Below are 15,722 nucleotides of genomic sequence, written 5' to 3'. Positions count from 1 at the left end.
AAGCCCACAGAATGGGAGAGAATCTTTGTCAATCATGCATCTGACAGAGGATTACCATCCAGAATATGTGAAGAAAAACGCTCCCTCTGAGAGCCAAAGGCCACCTAACCAAAGCCCTCTTTTGAGTTGTTGGGTGCGGTTGTCTAAGAGACTCCAAAACATTCTAGACTATTCCTATTGCCCTTGGTTCCCCCACAGAGGTGGAAGATAAGTTCCCATTGCTGAAGACACCATGTACTTCAGACACTGTGCCCAGAGGCCCCTGAGGTGAAACTGACCCAAAAGCCCCTCCCTGAGGACTAGCTTTCATGGCACCAGAAGGAGCCATGCCAGCTTCCAAAGGAGAGAAACAAACAGCCCTACCCAGCTCTGACACCTATGAACCATAGCGATGACCAGTGTGGCCTGATATCCCGAGGACTGTAGTAGTAGCACAAATACCTTAATGGTAACTAAGAGCTGTCTAAACGGACTTAGGAACCACTCCACAGGACGGAAAGCATGTCTCCTGGAAACCTAGGCACCTCTCCAGGGCTGCTCAAGTCATGGATATTGAGGGAAGACCTACAACTTTACTAAATAAGCTTAATGTCTAACTACAATTTTAAATATCTGTTCTTATACCCACAGATAAGTATAGTCTTCACCCATCATCAAGAAAATTCCCCTTAGCCAGGTGGTGGTGGTACGCACACACCTTTTATCCCAGCACTGAGGAGGCAGAGGCAGGGGGGTCTCTGAGAGTTCAAGGCCAATCTGGTCTACAAAGTGAGTTCTAGGACAGCCAGAGACCCTGTCTCGAAAAACAAAAACAAAAATAAATAAATAAATAAAAAGTAAGAAAGAGAAAAAAAAGAAAACTCCTCCTTACAATAAACGGCAACCATTACTAAAAACCACAACCAATCAAAATACAGAGTTGTGGAGCCCAGCCCCAAGGGGTGCATCTACAGAACAACTCTTATACCTAAGACTTGGGGAACATTGCCCAAGAGGGGATGGAAAAATTATGAGCCACAGGATCAGGGAATTGACCTTGCAATTGTGTCTTCTAGTAATGTCAGAAGCTACCCCCATAAAGTCTCACCAACATGACTGCCCAAACATGAGCCAAACAAAGACAACAGTAATAGGTATGCCAAGTGGATGGAGGAAACCACAGGGCCTCAACTCTGCACGAATAATTACAAACAGCTAAGGGATGCTGAGAGCAGGAGAAAATAGTCTTCCCCAGGGTAGAACATACCAACTGCTTATCCACCACCAAATACTCAGCCCTGAAAACACACGCAAGTAACAGTATACAGAACAAGCAAGCAGGGTATATTTAGGAATCTATGTACACATATTCCTACATACATACATACATATACACACACACACACACACACACACATATATATATATATGTTTGTAACAACAACTAATGAAAAGAATTGCCATAAATTTGAAGCAAGGAGGGAGTGTTTAGAGGCAGAAAAGGGGAGGGGAAAATATGTAATTATATTATAATCTCAAAAAGTGAATAATTTTTTTTAAAAAAAAAAAGATTAAAAAGAAAAGTTTTTTTCAAAGAAAACTTACCGGCCACCACACCATACTTCGGCCTGCCAGGAAGAAGCCTCCAACAGTCCCACGATTAGTGGAAAACATCGCCTGAGGGAGAGAGGATCAAAAATTTAACAGGAAACTAGAGGAGTAGCTTTGCCAATGAAACAACATACCCACCCCCATGGGCACTTTCTTGTATTCAGACACCATTCCGATTTCTGAAGCACTTTTCATTCCTTATCTGCTCACCCCCCTCCACAGCCTCGGCATGTTCACAGGAAGGAGCTCATAAATACTTACCTATATTTGACAGACAGGGAAACTGAGGCCCTAGAACCAGCTCTGCAGTTAGCCTACCATGTGGCTTTGAGCAGGTCACCCCTCCTGGTCCTGTTCACTTGTTTTGTTTATACGTTAAACAGGGGGAAATGGAATGTTTTTGTATGTTTCTTACGTGCACACCAAGGTGTAATGAAATATCGTGCCTTTAAGAAGTACTAAAGGAGCCGGGCGGTTGTGGCGCACGCCTTTAATCCCAGCACTCGGGAGGCAGAGCCAGGCGGATCTCTGTGAGTTCCAGGCCAGCCTGGGCTACCAAGTGAGTCCCAGGAAAGGCGCAAAGTTACACAAAGAAACCCTGTCTCGAAAAACCAAAAAATAAAAATAAAAAAAAAGAAGTACTAAAGGGTGTGTAAACTATATCTCAATAAGGCTGTTAAGAAAAAAACTAAAATGTCATAAGAACCCAAAGTGTTAACACTTAGTCTTACTTAAAAGACAAGATATTCCAGTTAGTTCAACTCTTTCCTCTCTGAGTAGACACAGGCACTCCCTCAGGGCTGTTAATTTGTGATATATTGTGACTAAGTTCAGAGGGCATGAAGAAAGTCCTTCTGATGGCAAGAAATACTTCACGTAGAGGCAGTGTTTCCCCAAGTCTTGAAGGAAAGGTGGGGTTTTGTTGACCTGTAGGGGGGAGGGGGGATTTCAGACTTCAGGAACGGCAGACTAGGGATTGAGAAGGGGCAGCACCCGGTGTGTGTGGAGGTGTGGTAAACAATGCTAGCTGTTGAGCCTGGCCAAGATGAATGAATGTGGACAGGGTGAAAAGTGAGACAGAATTAAGGCTCTCAAATGCCACACCAAAAAGCACAGTCTTTATTCACAGACATGGGGAGCCACCGAAGGCTTGGGAGTTGATAAATGGCCTCTATCTCCAATACATGATGAGCAGCGTCTCTCACAGCTCCTTTGGAATCGCCCCCTCTGAACCTGCAGGCATTCCTGGCCCAGCCTTTGGCTCAGTGCCCTTGGCCTGGCTCCTAGGTCTCTTCCTCCTCCCTCCCTTTCTCTATCACTGCCTCCTTTGTCCAGACACTCGTTAATGACTGATAGTGGCTTTGCTCTTATCAGTGGTCCAAAGGAATTAAGCTCTGATGTCATTCTTGCAGCAAACATGTCTGCAACAGGTATACCCTTATAGATGTGCAGACTGTACGGAAGACCTTTGGGGAGGAAGGCCTTAATGCACCCAATCAGTCAGCAAAGATGTATGGAGCACCTCTGTGTGTCAGGAAGTATCAGTGAGACCACTTGAGTCTTTCCTGATGCCTGACAGTGTCCTTCCTCCCACGAGTCACACTGTAAAGACTCAGTGGTGGTCTTCCTGGGAATAGCAAGATGGCAAACAGAGCCCAGGAGCAGAGAAGGAAGCTGACACTGGAACAGAGATGAATACTACAGATTTAGGCTCTAGAGATTAACTGGGAAAGGTCACTCTGGAGATAATTCTGAAGTCAGAAACCAAGGAACGGAACACGCACCCAACAGTGACAAGCCCAGATATCAGCACCTGGAATTACAACCATGCCAAACCCAGATGCCTACACACCAGTGAAAACACAATCAATAGCAACCAGGACAAGGAATCTCCACTCCAGCAGGCCTGTCTCCACTCCAGCAGGCCTTTCTCCACTCCAGCCCAGCAATCCCACTCTAGCAAGCCTGTCTCCACTCCAGCCCAGCAATCCCACTCCAGCAGGCCCTGAGAAAAGCAGTAGAGCTGAAGCACAGGACAGGGACTTCCAAACAGCCTTTATGAATGTGTTAGAGGGCCTGGAAGGACAAATTAATAAATCCACTAATAAAACACAAAAAGTGGAGTGAAATGAAGAAAATAGTTCAAGACTTACAAGTGGAAATAAGATTGATAAAGAAAATCCAAACTGAGGGAAAACTAGAAATGAAAAATTTATGAACTCAAATAGGAAACTCAGAGGCAAGCCTCACCAACAGACTACAGAAGATGAGACAGAGAATCTCAGGCATTGAAGACAAGATAAAAGAAATAGATACCTCGGTCAAAGAAAATGTTAAATCTAAAAAAAGTCCAGGCACAAAGCATCCAGGAAATCTGGGACACTATGAAAAGACCAAACCTACAAATAATAGGAATAGAGGAAGAAGAAAAAACCCAGGTCAAAGACAGAAAATATTTTCAGGGAGCTGGAGAGATGGCTCAGAGGTTAAGAGCACTGGCTGCTCTTTGAGAGGTCCTAAGTTCAATTCCCAGCAACCATATGGTGGCTCACAACCATCCATAATGAGATCTGGTGCCCTCTTCTGGCCTGCAGGCATTCATGCAGGCAGAATACTATATACATAATAAAGTAATAAATCTTTAAAAAACATATTTTCAACAAAATTATAGAAGAAAATTTTCCTAACCTAAAGAAGAAGATGCCTATCAAAGTACAAGAATCATACAGAACACCAAATAGACTGGATCCCCTTAGCTCTTAATAATCAAAACACTAAACACACAGAACAATGAAAGAATATTAAAAGCTACAAGAGAAAAGATCACATAACATATAAAGGCAGAACTATTAGAATTGCACCTGACTTCTCAATGGAGACTCTAAAAGCCAGAAAGGTCTGGACAGATGTTAAGCAAACTTGAAGAGACCCCAGAGGCCAGCTCAACTATTTATTATAGCTAGCAAAAGCACTAAATCACAATAGATGGAGAAAGAAAGATGTTCCATGATAAAAACCAAATTTAAGCAGTATCTATCTACAAATCCAGTGCTACAGAAGGAGCTAGAAGGAAAACTTCAACCTGAAGGTGCTAATCACACCCCAAAACAACAACAAAAACCACAAGGGGGAAAAACCCACACCACAACCACAAAATAATGGGAATCAACAAACACTGCTTGTGGATAACTCTCAACATCAATGGTCTCAAGTCTCTACTAAAAGGATGCAAAAACAGGGTCTATCCTTCTGCTGCATCAAAGAAACACACCTTAACATCAAGGACAGACATCATCTCAGAGTAAAAGGATGGAAAAAGATATTCTAAGCAAATGGACCTAGGAACAAGCTGGTGTAGCCATTTTAATATCTGACAAACTAGACTTCAAACCAAAACTAATTGGAAGAGATAGAGAATGTACTACATACTCATCAAAGGAAAAATCCACCAAGAGGACATTGCAATTCTTAACATTTATGCACTAAAAACAGGGGTGCACAAGTTCATAAAAAAAAAACCCACCACTACAGCTTAAATCACATATTGGCCCTCACACACTGATAGTGGGAGATGTCAATACCCTATTCTCAACAATAGACAGGTCATCCAGACAAAAACTGAACAGAGAAATGCTGACTCTAACTGACATCATAAAGCAACTGGACCTAGCAGATATTTACACATTTCACCCAAACACAAAAGAACATACCTTCTTCTCAGCAGCTCAGGGAACTTTCTCTAAAACTCACCACATAGATGACACAAAAGATACAAGAAAATTGAACTAACTCCCTGCATCCTATCAGACCACCACAGATTAAAGCTGGATACCAACAGCAACAGAAACAACAGAAAGCTTATAAGCTCTTGGAAACTGAAGAACTCTCTAGTGAATGAAAAATGGGTCAAGACAGGAATTAAGAAAGAAACTAAAAACTTTCTAGAATTGAATGACAATGAAAATACAACATATCCAAACTTATGGGAAACAAGGAAGGCAATTCTAAGAGGCAAGTTCATAGCACTAAATGCCTATATCAAAAAATTGGAGAAATCTCATATTAGTAACTTAACAGCACACCTGAAAACTCTAGAACAAACAGAAGAAATCACACCCAAAAGAAGTAGAAGGCAAAAATAATCACTCAGGGTTGAAATCAATAAAACAGAAAATAATCGATAAAATCAAGAATTGATTCTTTGAGAAAAGCAATTTAATTGACAAACCCTGTGCCGAATTAACTAGAAGGTGGAGAGAGAAAATCCAAATTAACAAAATTTGAGGTGGAAAGAGCAACACAATGGTAGACATCATGGAAATCTGAGAACTATAAGGACGTACTTTAAAAACGTGTACTCCATCAAATTGGAAAATGTAAAAGAAATAATAATTTTCTTGATATATACCACCTACCAAGGTTAAATCAAGATCAGATTTAAAAATTTAAATATACTTATAACCCCTAGTGAAATAGAGGCAGTCATTAAAAGTCTCCCTCCAAAAATAAAAGCCCAGGGACACACAGTGTTAGTGCAGAAATTTACCAGATTTTCAAAGAAGAGTTGATGTCAATACTCCTCAAATAACTCCACAAAATAGAAACAGAAGGAACATTGCCCAATTCATTTTACGAGGTCACAGTTACTCTGATACCCAAACCACATAAAGACCCGCAAAGAAGGAGAATTACAAACTAATTCCCTCATGAAAATAGATGCAAAACTTCTCAATAAAATACTTGTAAACTAAATCCAAGGTTACATCAAAAAGATCATCCACCATGATCAAATAGACTTCATCTCAGAGATGCTATCCCAGGGATGGTTCAACATATGTACATCTACGAATGTAATCCACTATATAGAGAGAGTGAAAGACAAAAACCACATGATCATTTCATTATGCAGAAAAGTCCTTTGACAAAATCCAACATCCCTTCATTATAAAAGTCTTAAAGAAATTAAAAGATACAAGGGACATACCGCTACATAATAAAGGCAGTTTCCAGCAAGCCCATAGCCAACATCAACTCAAATGGAGAGTAACTCAAAGCAATTTCACTAAAGTCAAGAACAAGACAAGGTTGTACTCTCTCTCCACATCTATTCAATATAGTACTTAAAGTCTTAGCTAGAGAAACTAAAGGAGATCAAGGGGATACAAATTGGAAAGGAAGAAGTCAAAGTATCTTTAATTGCAGATGATATGATAGTATATATAATTCCAGCAGAAAACTCCTACATCTGATAAACACTTTCAGCAAAGTAGCAGAATACAAAATTAACACACAAAAATCAGTAGTCTTTCTATATACAAATGACAAAAGGACTGAGAAAGAATACAAGGAAATAACACAAATCACAATACCTCAAATAATATAAAATGTCTTGGAATAACTCTAACCAAGCAAGTGAAAGACTTGTATAATAACATTTTTAAGACATTGAAGAGAGAAATGTAAGAAGATATCAGAAGATGGAAAGATCTCCCATGCTTGTGAATCAATAGGAATACAAGAGGGGAAATGCCCATCCTACCAAAAGCAATCTACAGATTCAATACAATCCCCATCAAAATTCCAACACAATTCTTCACAGACCTTGAAAACAATTTTCAGCTTCATGTGGAAACACAAAATACTCAGGATAGCTAGAACAATCCTTAATGATTTTTGTTAAGATTCCTAGAGAACTATCACCATCCCTCATCTCAAATTGTTCCACAGAGCAATAATAATAAAAACACACTATGGACACCTGATTTTTTATAAAGAAGCCAGAAATACACACTGGAATGGTGTTGGTTAAAGTGGCGAGCTGCATGTAGGAGAATGCAAATAGACCCACACCTAACATCCTACACAAAATTCAACTCCAAATAGATCAAAGAGGCCAGACACACTGCATCTGGTAGAAGAGAAAGTAAAGAACAGTCTTGAACTCATTGGCGCAGGTGATGGCTTTCTGAACAGAACACTGGTAGCACAGGCAGTAAGAGCAACAATTAATAAATGGGATCTCATGAAACAGAAAGGTTCTGTATGGCAAGGGATACCATCATTTGGACAAGGCAACAGGCTACAGAATAGAAAAGATTTTTTTACCAAGTACACATCCTGTATAGGGCTAATATCCAAAATATATAAAGAACTCAATAAATTGGACACCAAGAAAACAAAACAAAAACAAAAAATCATTAAAAATATGGTGTAGATCTAAACAAGGAATTCTCAGAAGAGGAAACTCAAATGGCTGAGATGCACTTACAGAAATGTTCAACATCCTTAGTCATCAGGGAAATAAAAATCAAAACTGCTTGGAGATTTCATCTTACACAAATCAGAATTCAAGGTCAATAATACAAGTGACAGCTCATACTAATGAGGATTTGGAGTAAGGAGAACAACTCATCCATTACTGGTAGGAGTGTAAACTTGTACAACCACTGTGGAAATCAGTGTGGCTGTTCATTACAAAGAGAAGAGTCGATCTGTCTCAAGATCCAGCTATACCACTCTTGGGCGTATACACAAAGGACACTTTATCCTACTACAGAGGCACTTGTTCAACCATGTTCATTGCTGCTCTGTTCATAATAGCCAGAAACTGGGGAAAAAAACCCAGATGTCCACCAACAGATGAATGGAGAAGAAAAGTTGGTACATTTACCCAATGGAATATTATTCAACCATTCTAAAAAACAGAATCATGAAATTCTCAGGTAAATAGACAAAACTAGAAAAAATCGTCCTGAGTGAGGTAACCCAGACCCAGAAAGACAGATATGGTATACATTTGCTTATATGTGGCTGTTAGCTGTTAAATCATTGAACTACAAGCTACAATTTATTTAACAACAGAAGTCAGGTTGAGAGTTAAGGGTGAGGAAGATATCTCCCTAGGAAGAGGGAATAGAATAGTGATGGATGGAGGGTTGGGAAGGGGGCTGGACTAAGAGGATCAAACAGGAAGCTGGAGGGAAGAAGGGGGCAAGGGTGGAAATACAGGGAGAGACAGCTAAAACTAAGGGCCATTTGAGGGGTCATGTGAAAACCTAATACAATAGAAGCTTCCTAAATTTTATTTATATATATATATATATATATATATATATATATATATATATATATATATACATATATGAAGGTAATCTAAATGAAATCACCAAATAACAGGGAGACCCAACTGGATGTACCTCATCACCAAATGAAGCTTCCAGTACCAGGAACGAGTTATATCTAATTGAGTTCTTGGCCAAAAGGGTTCATGTGAAGCCCTAAACCCAGGCTATTGCCAAGGCTACTGGTGGCTCCCCACCAGCTGACAGGAAGGCCCTGTTGCTGAAGAAAATCGCTACACAACTCATTGAACACAGAGAAGTTGAGCTGGTGCCTACCCACAGTGCTCACCCCTACAGACCAGTGTTCATGGCCCTGGAAGGTACTCTACATGCTGCCAAAGGAGAGAGGTGAACACCAACCCATCTGTAAGCCTTCAGGTAATGACCTGCCTGCAAGATACACTGATGCAGTAGTGGGACAAAGCTTGTGGCCAACTAACTAAACAACCAATATGTGGTTGGATTTAAGGCCTATTACATGAGCTGGAACTCATGCCCAGCACTGCTCAAGTAGCCAAGACCCTGAGACCAGATAGGCCAAACACTACCGTTCCACCCAAGGAGCATAGCAATAAAATGACTCCTAATGACACTCTGCTGTACTCACAGATCAGTGTCTTTCTCAGTCAACATCAGAGAAGCTTCCTCCTGCAGAAGATGGGAACAAATAGAGAGACCCACAGCCAGACAATATGCAGAGAGTGAGAGACCTCGGAACACTCAGTCCTAAAAAGGGTGTCTTCATCAAATCACTCCCCTCAGGGCTCAGAGAACTCAATGTAAGAGGAGGCAGAAAGGGTGTAAGAACCAGAAGGGATGAAAAACACTAAAGAATCAAGGCCTTCTAAACACAACAGGACTAGTACACATATGAACTCACAAGACAGAGGCAGCATGCACAGGACCTGCACGGGTCTGCAGCAGATGGGGTCCTAGAGCTGAAAGGAAAAGTGGACATAAGCTCCCATCCCTCACCCAGAAGCTATCTCCAAATGATAGCCACTTGCAAATGAAAAACTAGTTTCTTCCAAGGGAGTCTCACTGGGGAAACAAACCACTCTTAAGGGCAGGCTCTAAGGGTAGGCCCCATGCCCAGCAGTAGACGGCCAACACAAAATGGACTCAGTGGCATCTTTGGAGGTTCTTTGTGCTTTTTTTCACTTTAAACTGTACATTTTGTATTTCTTTTCACCCTGCTTGCTCTTTTTCAATGTAGACCTGCATAAGAGTGATTATTAATAAACATCTGGCTAATCAGAGTCAATATTAGGCTGTCTTGAAATCTCCTCTGCCAGAAAAATTAAGTATCATTTTTCAATTTAGCCTCAGACCGATTCTTAGGGCAAGGGCAGAAAACAGCCTCATTCTTTACCAAAATCGCACAAGCCTCCAGCCACGTTGCTATGTTCCTCTCTGAAACTTCTTGAGACAGATCTCCACCATCTGCACAACTCCCAGCACTACTGTACCATAACTTAGTTCAGAGAGATCTTGATCATCCTTCTTTTCCACACAATACCACACTGGTCCAATACATTGATAACACTTGGCTGAATGGACCAAGAGAACAGGAAGTGGCAACCACTACAGACTTGTTCATAAGGCATATGTACAGAGGATGGAGACTATCCAACCAAAATTCAAGAGGCCTCTATCTCAATGAAATTTTCAGGAGACCAGTGGTGTGGGGCATGTAGAGATAATCCTTTTCTAAGGTGAAAGATTAAGTTATTGTACCTGGCCCCACCCACAACCAAGAAAGAAGCACAATGCGTAGTTGGCCTGTTTGGATTCTGGAGACAGCACATTCCTCACTTGGGTGTGTTACTCCAGCCCATATACCAAGTGACTCTAACTTTGAAAACTGCTCACTTTGTGTGGTGCCTGGAACAGGAGAAGGCTCTTGTGCAGGTCCAGGCTGCAGTGCGGGCTGTTCTATCACTTGGACCATACGATCCAGCAGACTCAGTGGTACTTACAGTGGCATGGCAGATAGGGATGCTGTTTGGAGCCTTTGGAAGGCCCCTATAGGTGAATCACAGAGAAGCCTCTTGGGATTTTGAAGAAAGGCACTGTGGTTATGTGCAGACAACTGTTATCCCTTTGAGAGACAGCTCTTGGACTGCTGTTTGGCCTTAATGGAAACTGAATGTCTGACAGTTGTCCACCAAGTCACCATGCAACCTGAGCTGCCCATCATGAGTTGAGTGTTAACTGACCCATCAAGCCATAAAGTAGGACATGCATAGCAACAGAGGCAGTGAATCGTTGAGAGTTTGAGGCCAGCCTGATCTACAAAGGTAGTTCCAAGACATCCAGGGCTATGCAAAGAAACCTTACACTACCCCCCCCCCCAAAAAAAAAAAGGAAGGAAGGAAGGAAGGAAACTCAGAGTGGAAGATTCAGATGTGGCATACTGTTTCCTGATGCATGAAATGGGGCACTCATGTTCAGAGCAACCTACATAGGTCACAATCAGGTGAAATGCAAGAAACTGAGGATGTGAGATTTGATCTGGGTACCAGGAAGGATTAGTTCTCTTCCAGGGCTGTCAATGGAAACTGGACCCCAGCGGAGAGTTTCTACTGGAATAGTCAAGGTAAAGCTGTTGGTAACGTGTGAAAACTATTTTGTCAAATAATTCAATGAAGAGATGTATGAGGATTGAAGTCAGTAAACTTTAGCCCCATCTTCATGCAAAAATGTGAGGAAAGAAGGACCCTGTCACTTCAGTGATGGAGAAGGGACAAAGAAGAGGTTTTCCCAGGAGGGCAGTGTCTTGGGGAGGAGGAGAAAGAATAGCATTGGCTCATGCATCATAAGCCCTGAGTTCTAATTGTCCTCACTCTGGTGTTGATTTGTCTGGATGACTTCTGGCTACCCATTCTCACTCTCATTAATAAAATGGAAAGGTTGGGCTCCCCAAGGCTACTCCAACTCAAGCATTCAGTGATGCTATTAACTCAAAGGCCATTCCAACTCAGGGAGCAATGATCATATTGGTTCAAATAACAAGGGTCTTAATGACAAGCAATCATCTGATTAGGCCAAAATAAAATGGGTCTGTGGGCTGAGGAGATGACTCAGTGGTTAAGAGCACTGATCTCTTCTAGAGGACCCAGGTTCAATTCCCAGCACCCACATGGCAGCTCACAATTATCTGTAACTCCAGTGAGTTATAGATAATCAAAGAAATGCCCTCTTCTGAACTCTTAAGACACTGTACATATGTGGTATATGGATATATATGCAGGCAACACACCCATATACATAAAACAATAAATTAATAATAATAATAAATTTTTTAAAAGAGAAGAAAATGGTTCTAATAGTGGGTACTTCAGATTTTTATGAGTTCTCTGTCACATAATTTATATATATATATATATAAATATATATAATATATATATTATATAGCCTTATCCTATTGTGTTTCTAACCCTCTAAAAGTCTTAGTTTCTGAGTCATACAAAAGTAGGCTGTGGGTCAAGACTTGGCCATTGGACCATAGTTTTTTAACAACCCTGGTTTGGGTTGGTAGCATCTCCCAGCAAGAATAAGGTCAGTGATTCAATTTAAACTGATACAAAAACCACCCAGAGAAGCAACAAGAAATAGTGAAGAAAGGGGAAATAAATACCAAACAGGTAACAGGACAAAGCTCAAAGATAATCAATGAAGAAGCAAAGTTGAAAGACTGCAGAACCCAGATAAGTAATGTTGGCATGGATGGGGTGGAGACAAAGGAGCATTAGCTGCACATGATTTTCTAAGCTGAGGAGCACAGTGGGCTTGGGTCAGTCTCTGTGCAGCCCCGAAATCATTCAGAAGCCGGAATGCCCATCCCTAAATCAAGCCACCTTAACACTCCAGTAGGAAAAAGAGGAGTGTTAACTGGAAGAAATCCATTGTGTTAAATGAGCAAGGTCCAGAGACACTGGCTAATGCGAGAAGATTAAACATGGACAGATACTAACAGGTTCATTAAGTAGCATTTTAACAGGACAAGTGACACTGGTTCACAGATATTTCAAAAGTGCAAACACCATAAAAAATGTAAACACTGGCAGGACTGGGGGAGGGGGGCTGAAAGGAGTTTGCTAAGAACATCGCGACGATCAGGGCATGCCTGGAAAGGGGGCCATCTGGTGTGACCAGCAAATGGTGGATTCACATCTTGGCTCCAACATCTACCGATCTGAATTGGAGCAGGGAGGCAGAGAGCAAGTGCCATGCTTGAGGGCCTGGTGTCAAGGCAAGGATCAAGACACCTGAGTTCCCGGAACAGTCCCAGGGATTGCAAAATCGTAGGCAAATCACAAGGACCTGTGACTTCAAGTTTCTCTCTGTCAAATGATAATTGTCATTCCTGACCTCCCCGCTCCATGGCTTTTAGTGTGAAGGCGTGTTACCCAGCTTACTATTTGTGCCCATTTTACTTGAAAATACAAAACTTATCCAGGGCATGGATCACACACACAGTAAGGCTAATGACAGTAGCATAGGAAACAATTCCTAGAATCATAAGGACCTTTAGAGTCACATCACAATATCTGGGGGAGGGGATCATAAGAACAGGCCTACGTTATACTTGGATAAACTCAGGCCGTGGGGAGTTCATTCATTTAGTTCAAGTGCATGAGAGCAAGTACTGGACGCTGGCCACTGTTAAGGAAGCTAGGTATATTGATGAAGAGTCAGCCACACAGACACTGCATAAGGGACACTTGAGTCTTCTGTTACATGGGGCTTCTACAATTCCTTTAAAAAAAAAAAAAAGTCCATGCTTCCTTCCTTCCCCCCACACAGCTATGTCTATGAAAAGGCTAATGCCCACCATCCTTTCATAACTCACGAGCCCAACACAACACCTGCTGCCACAGCAGCCTCCACCACAAGTCAACCTTCAGAGGTGGCTGAAATGCTCGCACACTCGGTCTAGCTGTTAGGTGTGCCAGCATCATAAATGAACTTCCAAGTTTCAGGCTTTGAAGAACGAGTTTCTCTGGTTTGGTGTGTCCCCAGAGTCCCGAGAGGAGACACATATACTTCCTCTCCCCAGGACCAGGTCACTCTTTCTGCTCACTGGCTCCTTCCTCATAGCTAACCCCAGATATCCTCTAGAATCCCATCATATAAAGCCAACCCTTCCCCAGAAGGGGGCATTGGTCAGCCATAGGCCGCCTCGTGCACCTGCGGTCTGCAGAGGCTACAACGTTCTGGCTCTAAATTGTTTCTTTCCCATTGGAAACTGGATAATTTAGAGGTAGGACAGTAGCCAATTGCCCTGTCCCCGACCCCGCTGCAGCTCCAAGTTGTCCCTTTCCTGTCTCTTACATTCTATCGTAGACTCTGTGATCCTCTGACTTCCCCCTCAGCTCAGGATGTTCCCTGGGCCTTCCTAACAGGCTCCCCTTGGCACCCTCTACCTTCCCACACACAGGCTTCCTGTGCTCTGAACTCCCCAGCATTCCCAGGACAGTCCCACTCACTCCCCTTATAGACCTGGAAGCCCATCTTCCCCCTTTGTGGTTCAGCAAAACCATGGCATCTCTGTGTGCCCGCTCATGCCACACAGTAGCCCTTCCCTCTCCAATCCGTGTCCCAGGACCCGCACATACCCACAGCCCGACAGCCATCACCACCAAGAAGTAGATGACAATGACTGAGATGTCAGCCGCATTGCGAATGCGCTCATGGGACGGGATGGGTGAATCTGTGGCGGTGACCGCGGGGCTCCAGGTGCTAACGTCCATGGCGGTGGCAAGGAGTCCCTCTGGCTCACTGGCTCACCAGGGCCACTCACTCCTTATAACGCCTTTGAGTTAATGATCAGCCCCGAGGGAGGGGACCCGCGACAGAGGGGCTGCACGGCTGTAATGCTGGGCCCCCGTCGCTGCTGCCCGGCACCGCACTGTGGGGAAGCAGCTCCTGGTGTGCCGGGTTGAAAAAGGAGCTAGCAAAGATAAAGGAGAAACTTCGGGGCGGGCGCCCCGCAGGTAAAGGCTGTTCTGCGAGCAGGGAGGGGCCTGCTAAGGGGTGGTGCCCTCCTGGCACAAAAGTCCTCTGTGCTCCCGCAGTGGGCACCTCGTGCAGTTGCCACACCTGGACTGCCCCGACCTGCGTAGGGTAGAAAAGGAATAGCTGCACAGAGGAGCTGAAGGGCTTGGAGCCAGGGGTCTACAGGCTGGGACTCACCTGCAGCAGGGGCCTTTGAAGCAGACCCGGCATCTCTGTGAGCGGGCATCTCCGTGTGAAAAATGAGTGCAGGACTTTCCAGAGAGCTCCGCCAACTTTTTGTTTTCTGGAGAACATTCTCAGGAGGATGAGATTGCTGGGGAAAACTCAATACAAATCTCTTTGGCCATCAGCATCAGACTCACCCACTCGTGATTTCTCCACAGCCTGCAATCCCCAGGAACAGTGCAATCCCCAATGTAAGAAGAAGAAGGAAAAGAAAACAAAAAAACTGGGAGAAGGAGTCCTGCTAGAGTTATTTCCTTGTCCTGTGTCTTCACCTAAATGGTTCGACCCACTATAAATGGAAATATTTTTGTACTGAACTTGTACAGGCTCTTGCGATTCCCTAGACAATATTGTGTAACAACTGTTCATAGCTTGCACACGGTAGTCGACATTACACATAATCCAGAGGTCAGTTAAAGCACATGAGAGGATTGGATATATGTGGGTGGTATGCATGTAAATATAATTGTGCCGTTGTATGTAAGAGACTTGAATTTCAATATTAGTGGGATCCTGGAACCAAGCCCCCTCAGATAGCAAGGGACAATTTGTAACGTACTTTGAAACCCTTTTAAAGTGTGAGAGATGTCTAGGCGTGGTGGCACATCTCTGTGATCCCAGCACTCAGGAGACGGAGACAGAGGGATGGTGATTGGAGGGCTGGGCTACATATATGGTAAGACCCTGAATCAGGAATAAATCCCATGGACGAGAAGATGCCGAGACTCTCTTTAAGGAGCTCATCAAACCCTGGGCACTGGGACA

General features: G+C 43.0%; 1 protein-coding gene across 1 annotated transcript in view; it reads right to left on the bottom strand.

Moving 5' to 3' along the window:
• Slc5a1 (solute carrier family 5 member 1) overlaps window positions 1-14,663 on the bottom strand; it is an 87,227-nt gene extending 72,564 nt beyond the window's left edge. The window contains exons 1-2 of the mRNA XM_059275673.1: window positions 14,333-14,663; window positions 1,585-1,656 (exon numbers count right to left, since the gene is read on the bottom strand). Of these exons, the coding sequence (XP_059131656.1) occupies window positions 1,585-1,656; window positions 14,333-14,467 (207 nt within the window). The 5' untranslated portion in view covers window positions 14,468-14,663. The remainder of the gene's footprint in view (window positions 1-1,584; window positions 1,657-14,332) is intronic.
• Window positions 14,664-15,722: the final 1,059 nt, after the last annotated feature.

The sequence above is a fragment of the Peromyscus eremicus genome, chromosome 10 (genome assembly GCF_949786415.1).
Source record: "Peromyscus eremicus chromosome 10, PerEre_H2_v1, whole genome shotgun sequence".
Classification (NCBI taxonomy): domain Eukaryota; kingdom Metazoa; phylum Chordata; class Mammalia; order Rodentia; family Cricetidae; genus Peromyscus; species Peromyscus eremicus.
Note: the sequence above shows the minus strand (reverse complement) of the source record. Positions and strands in the feature narration are given on the sequence as shown.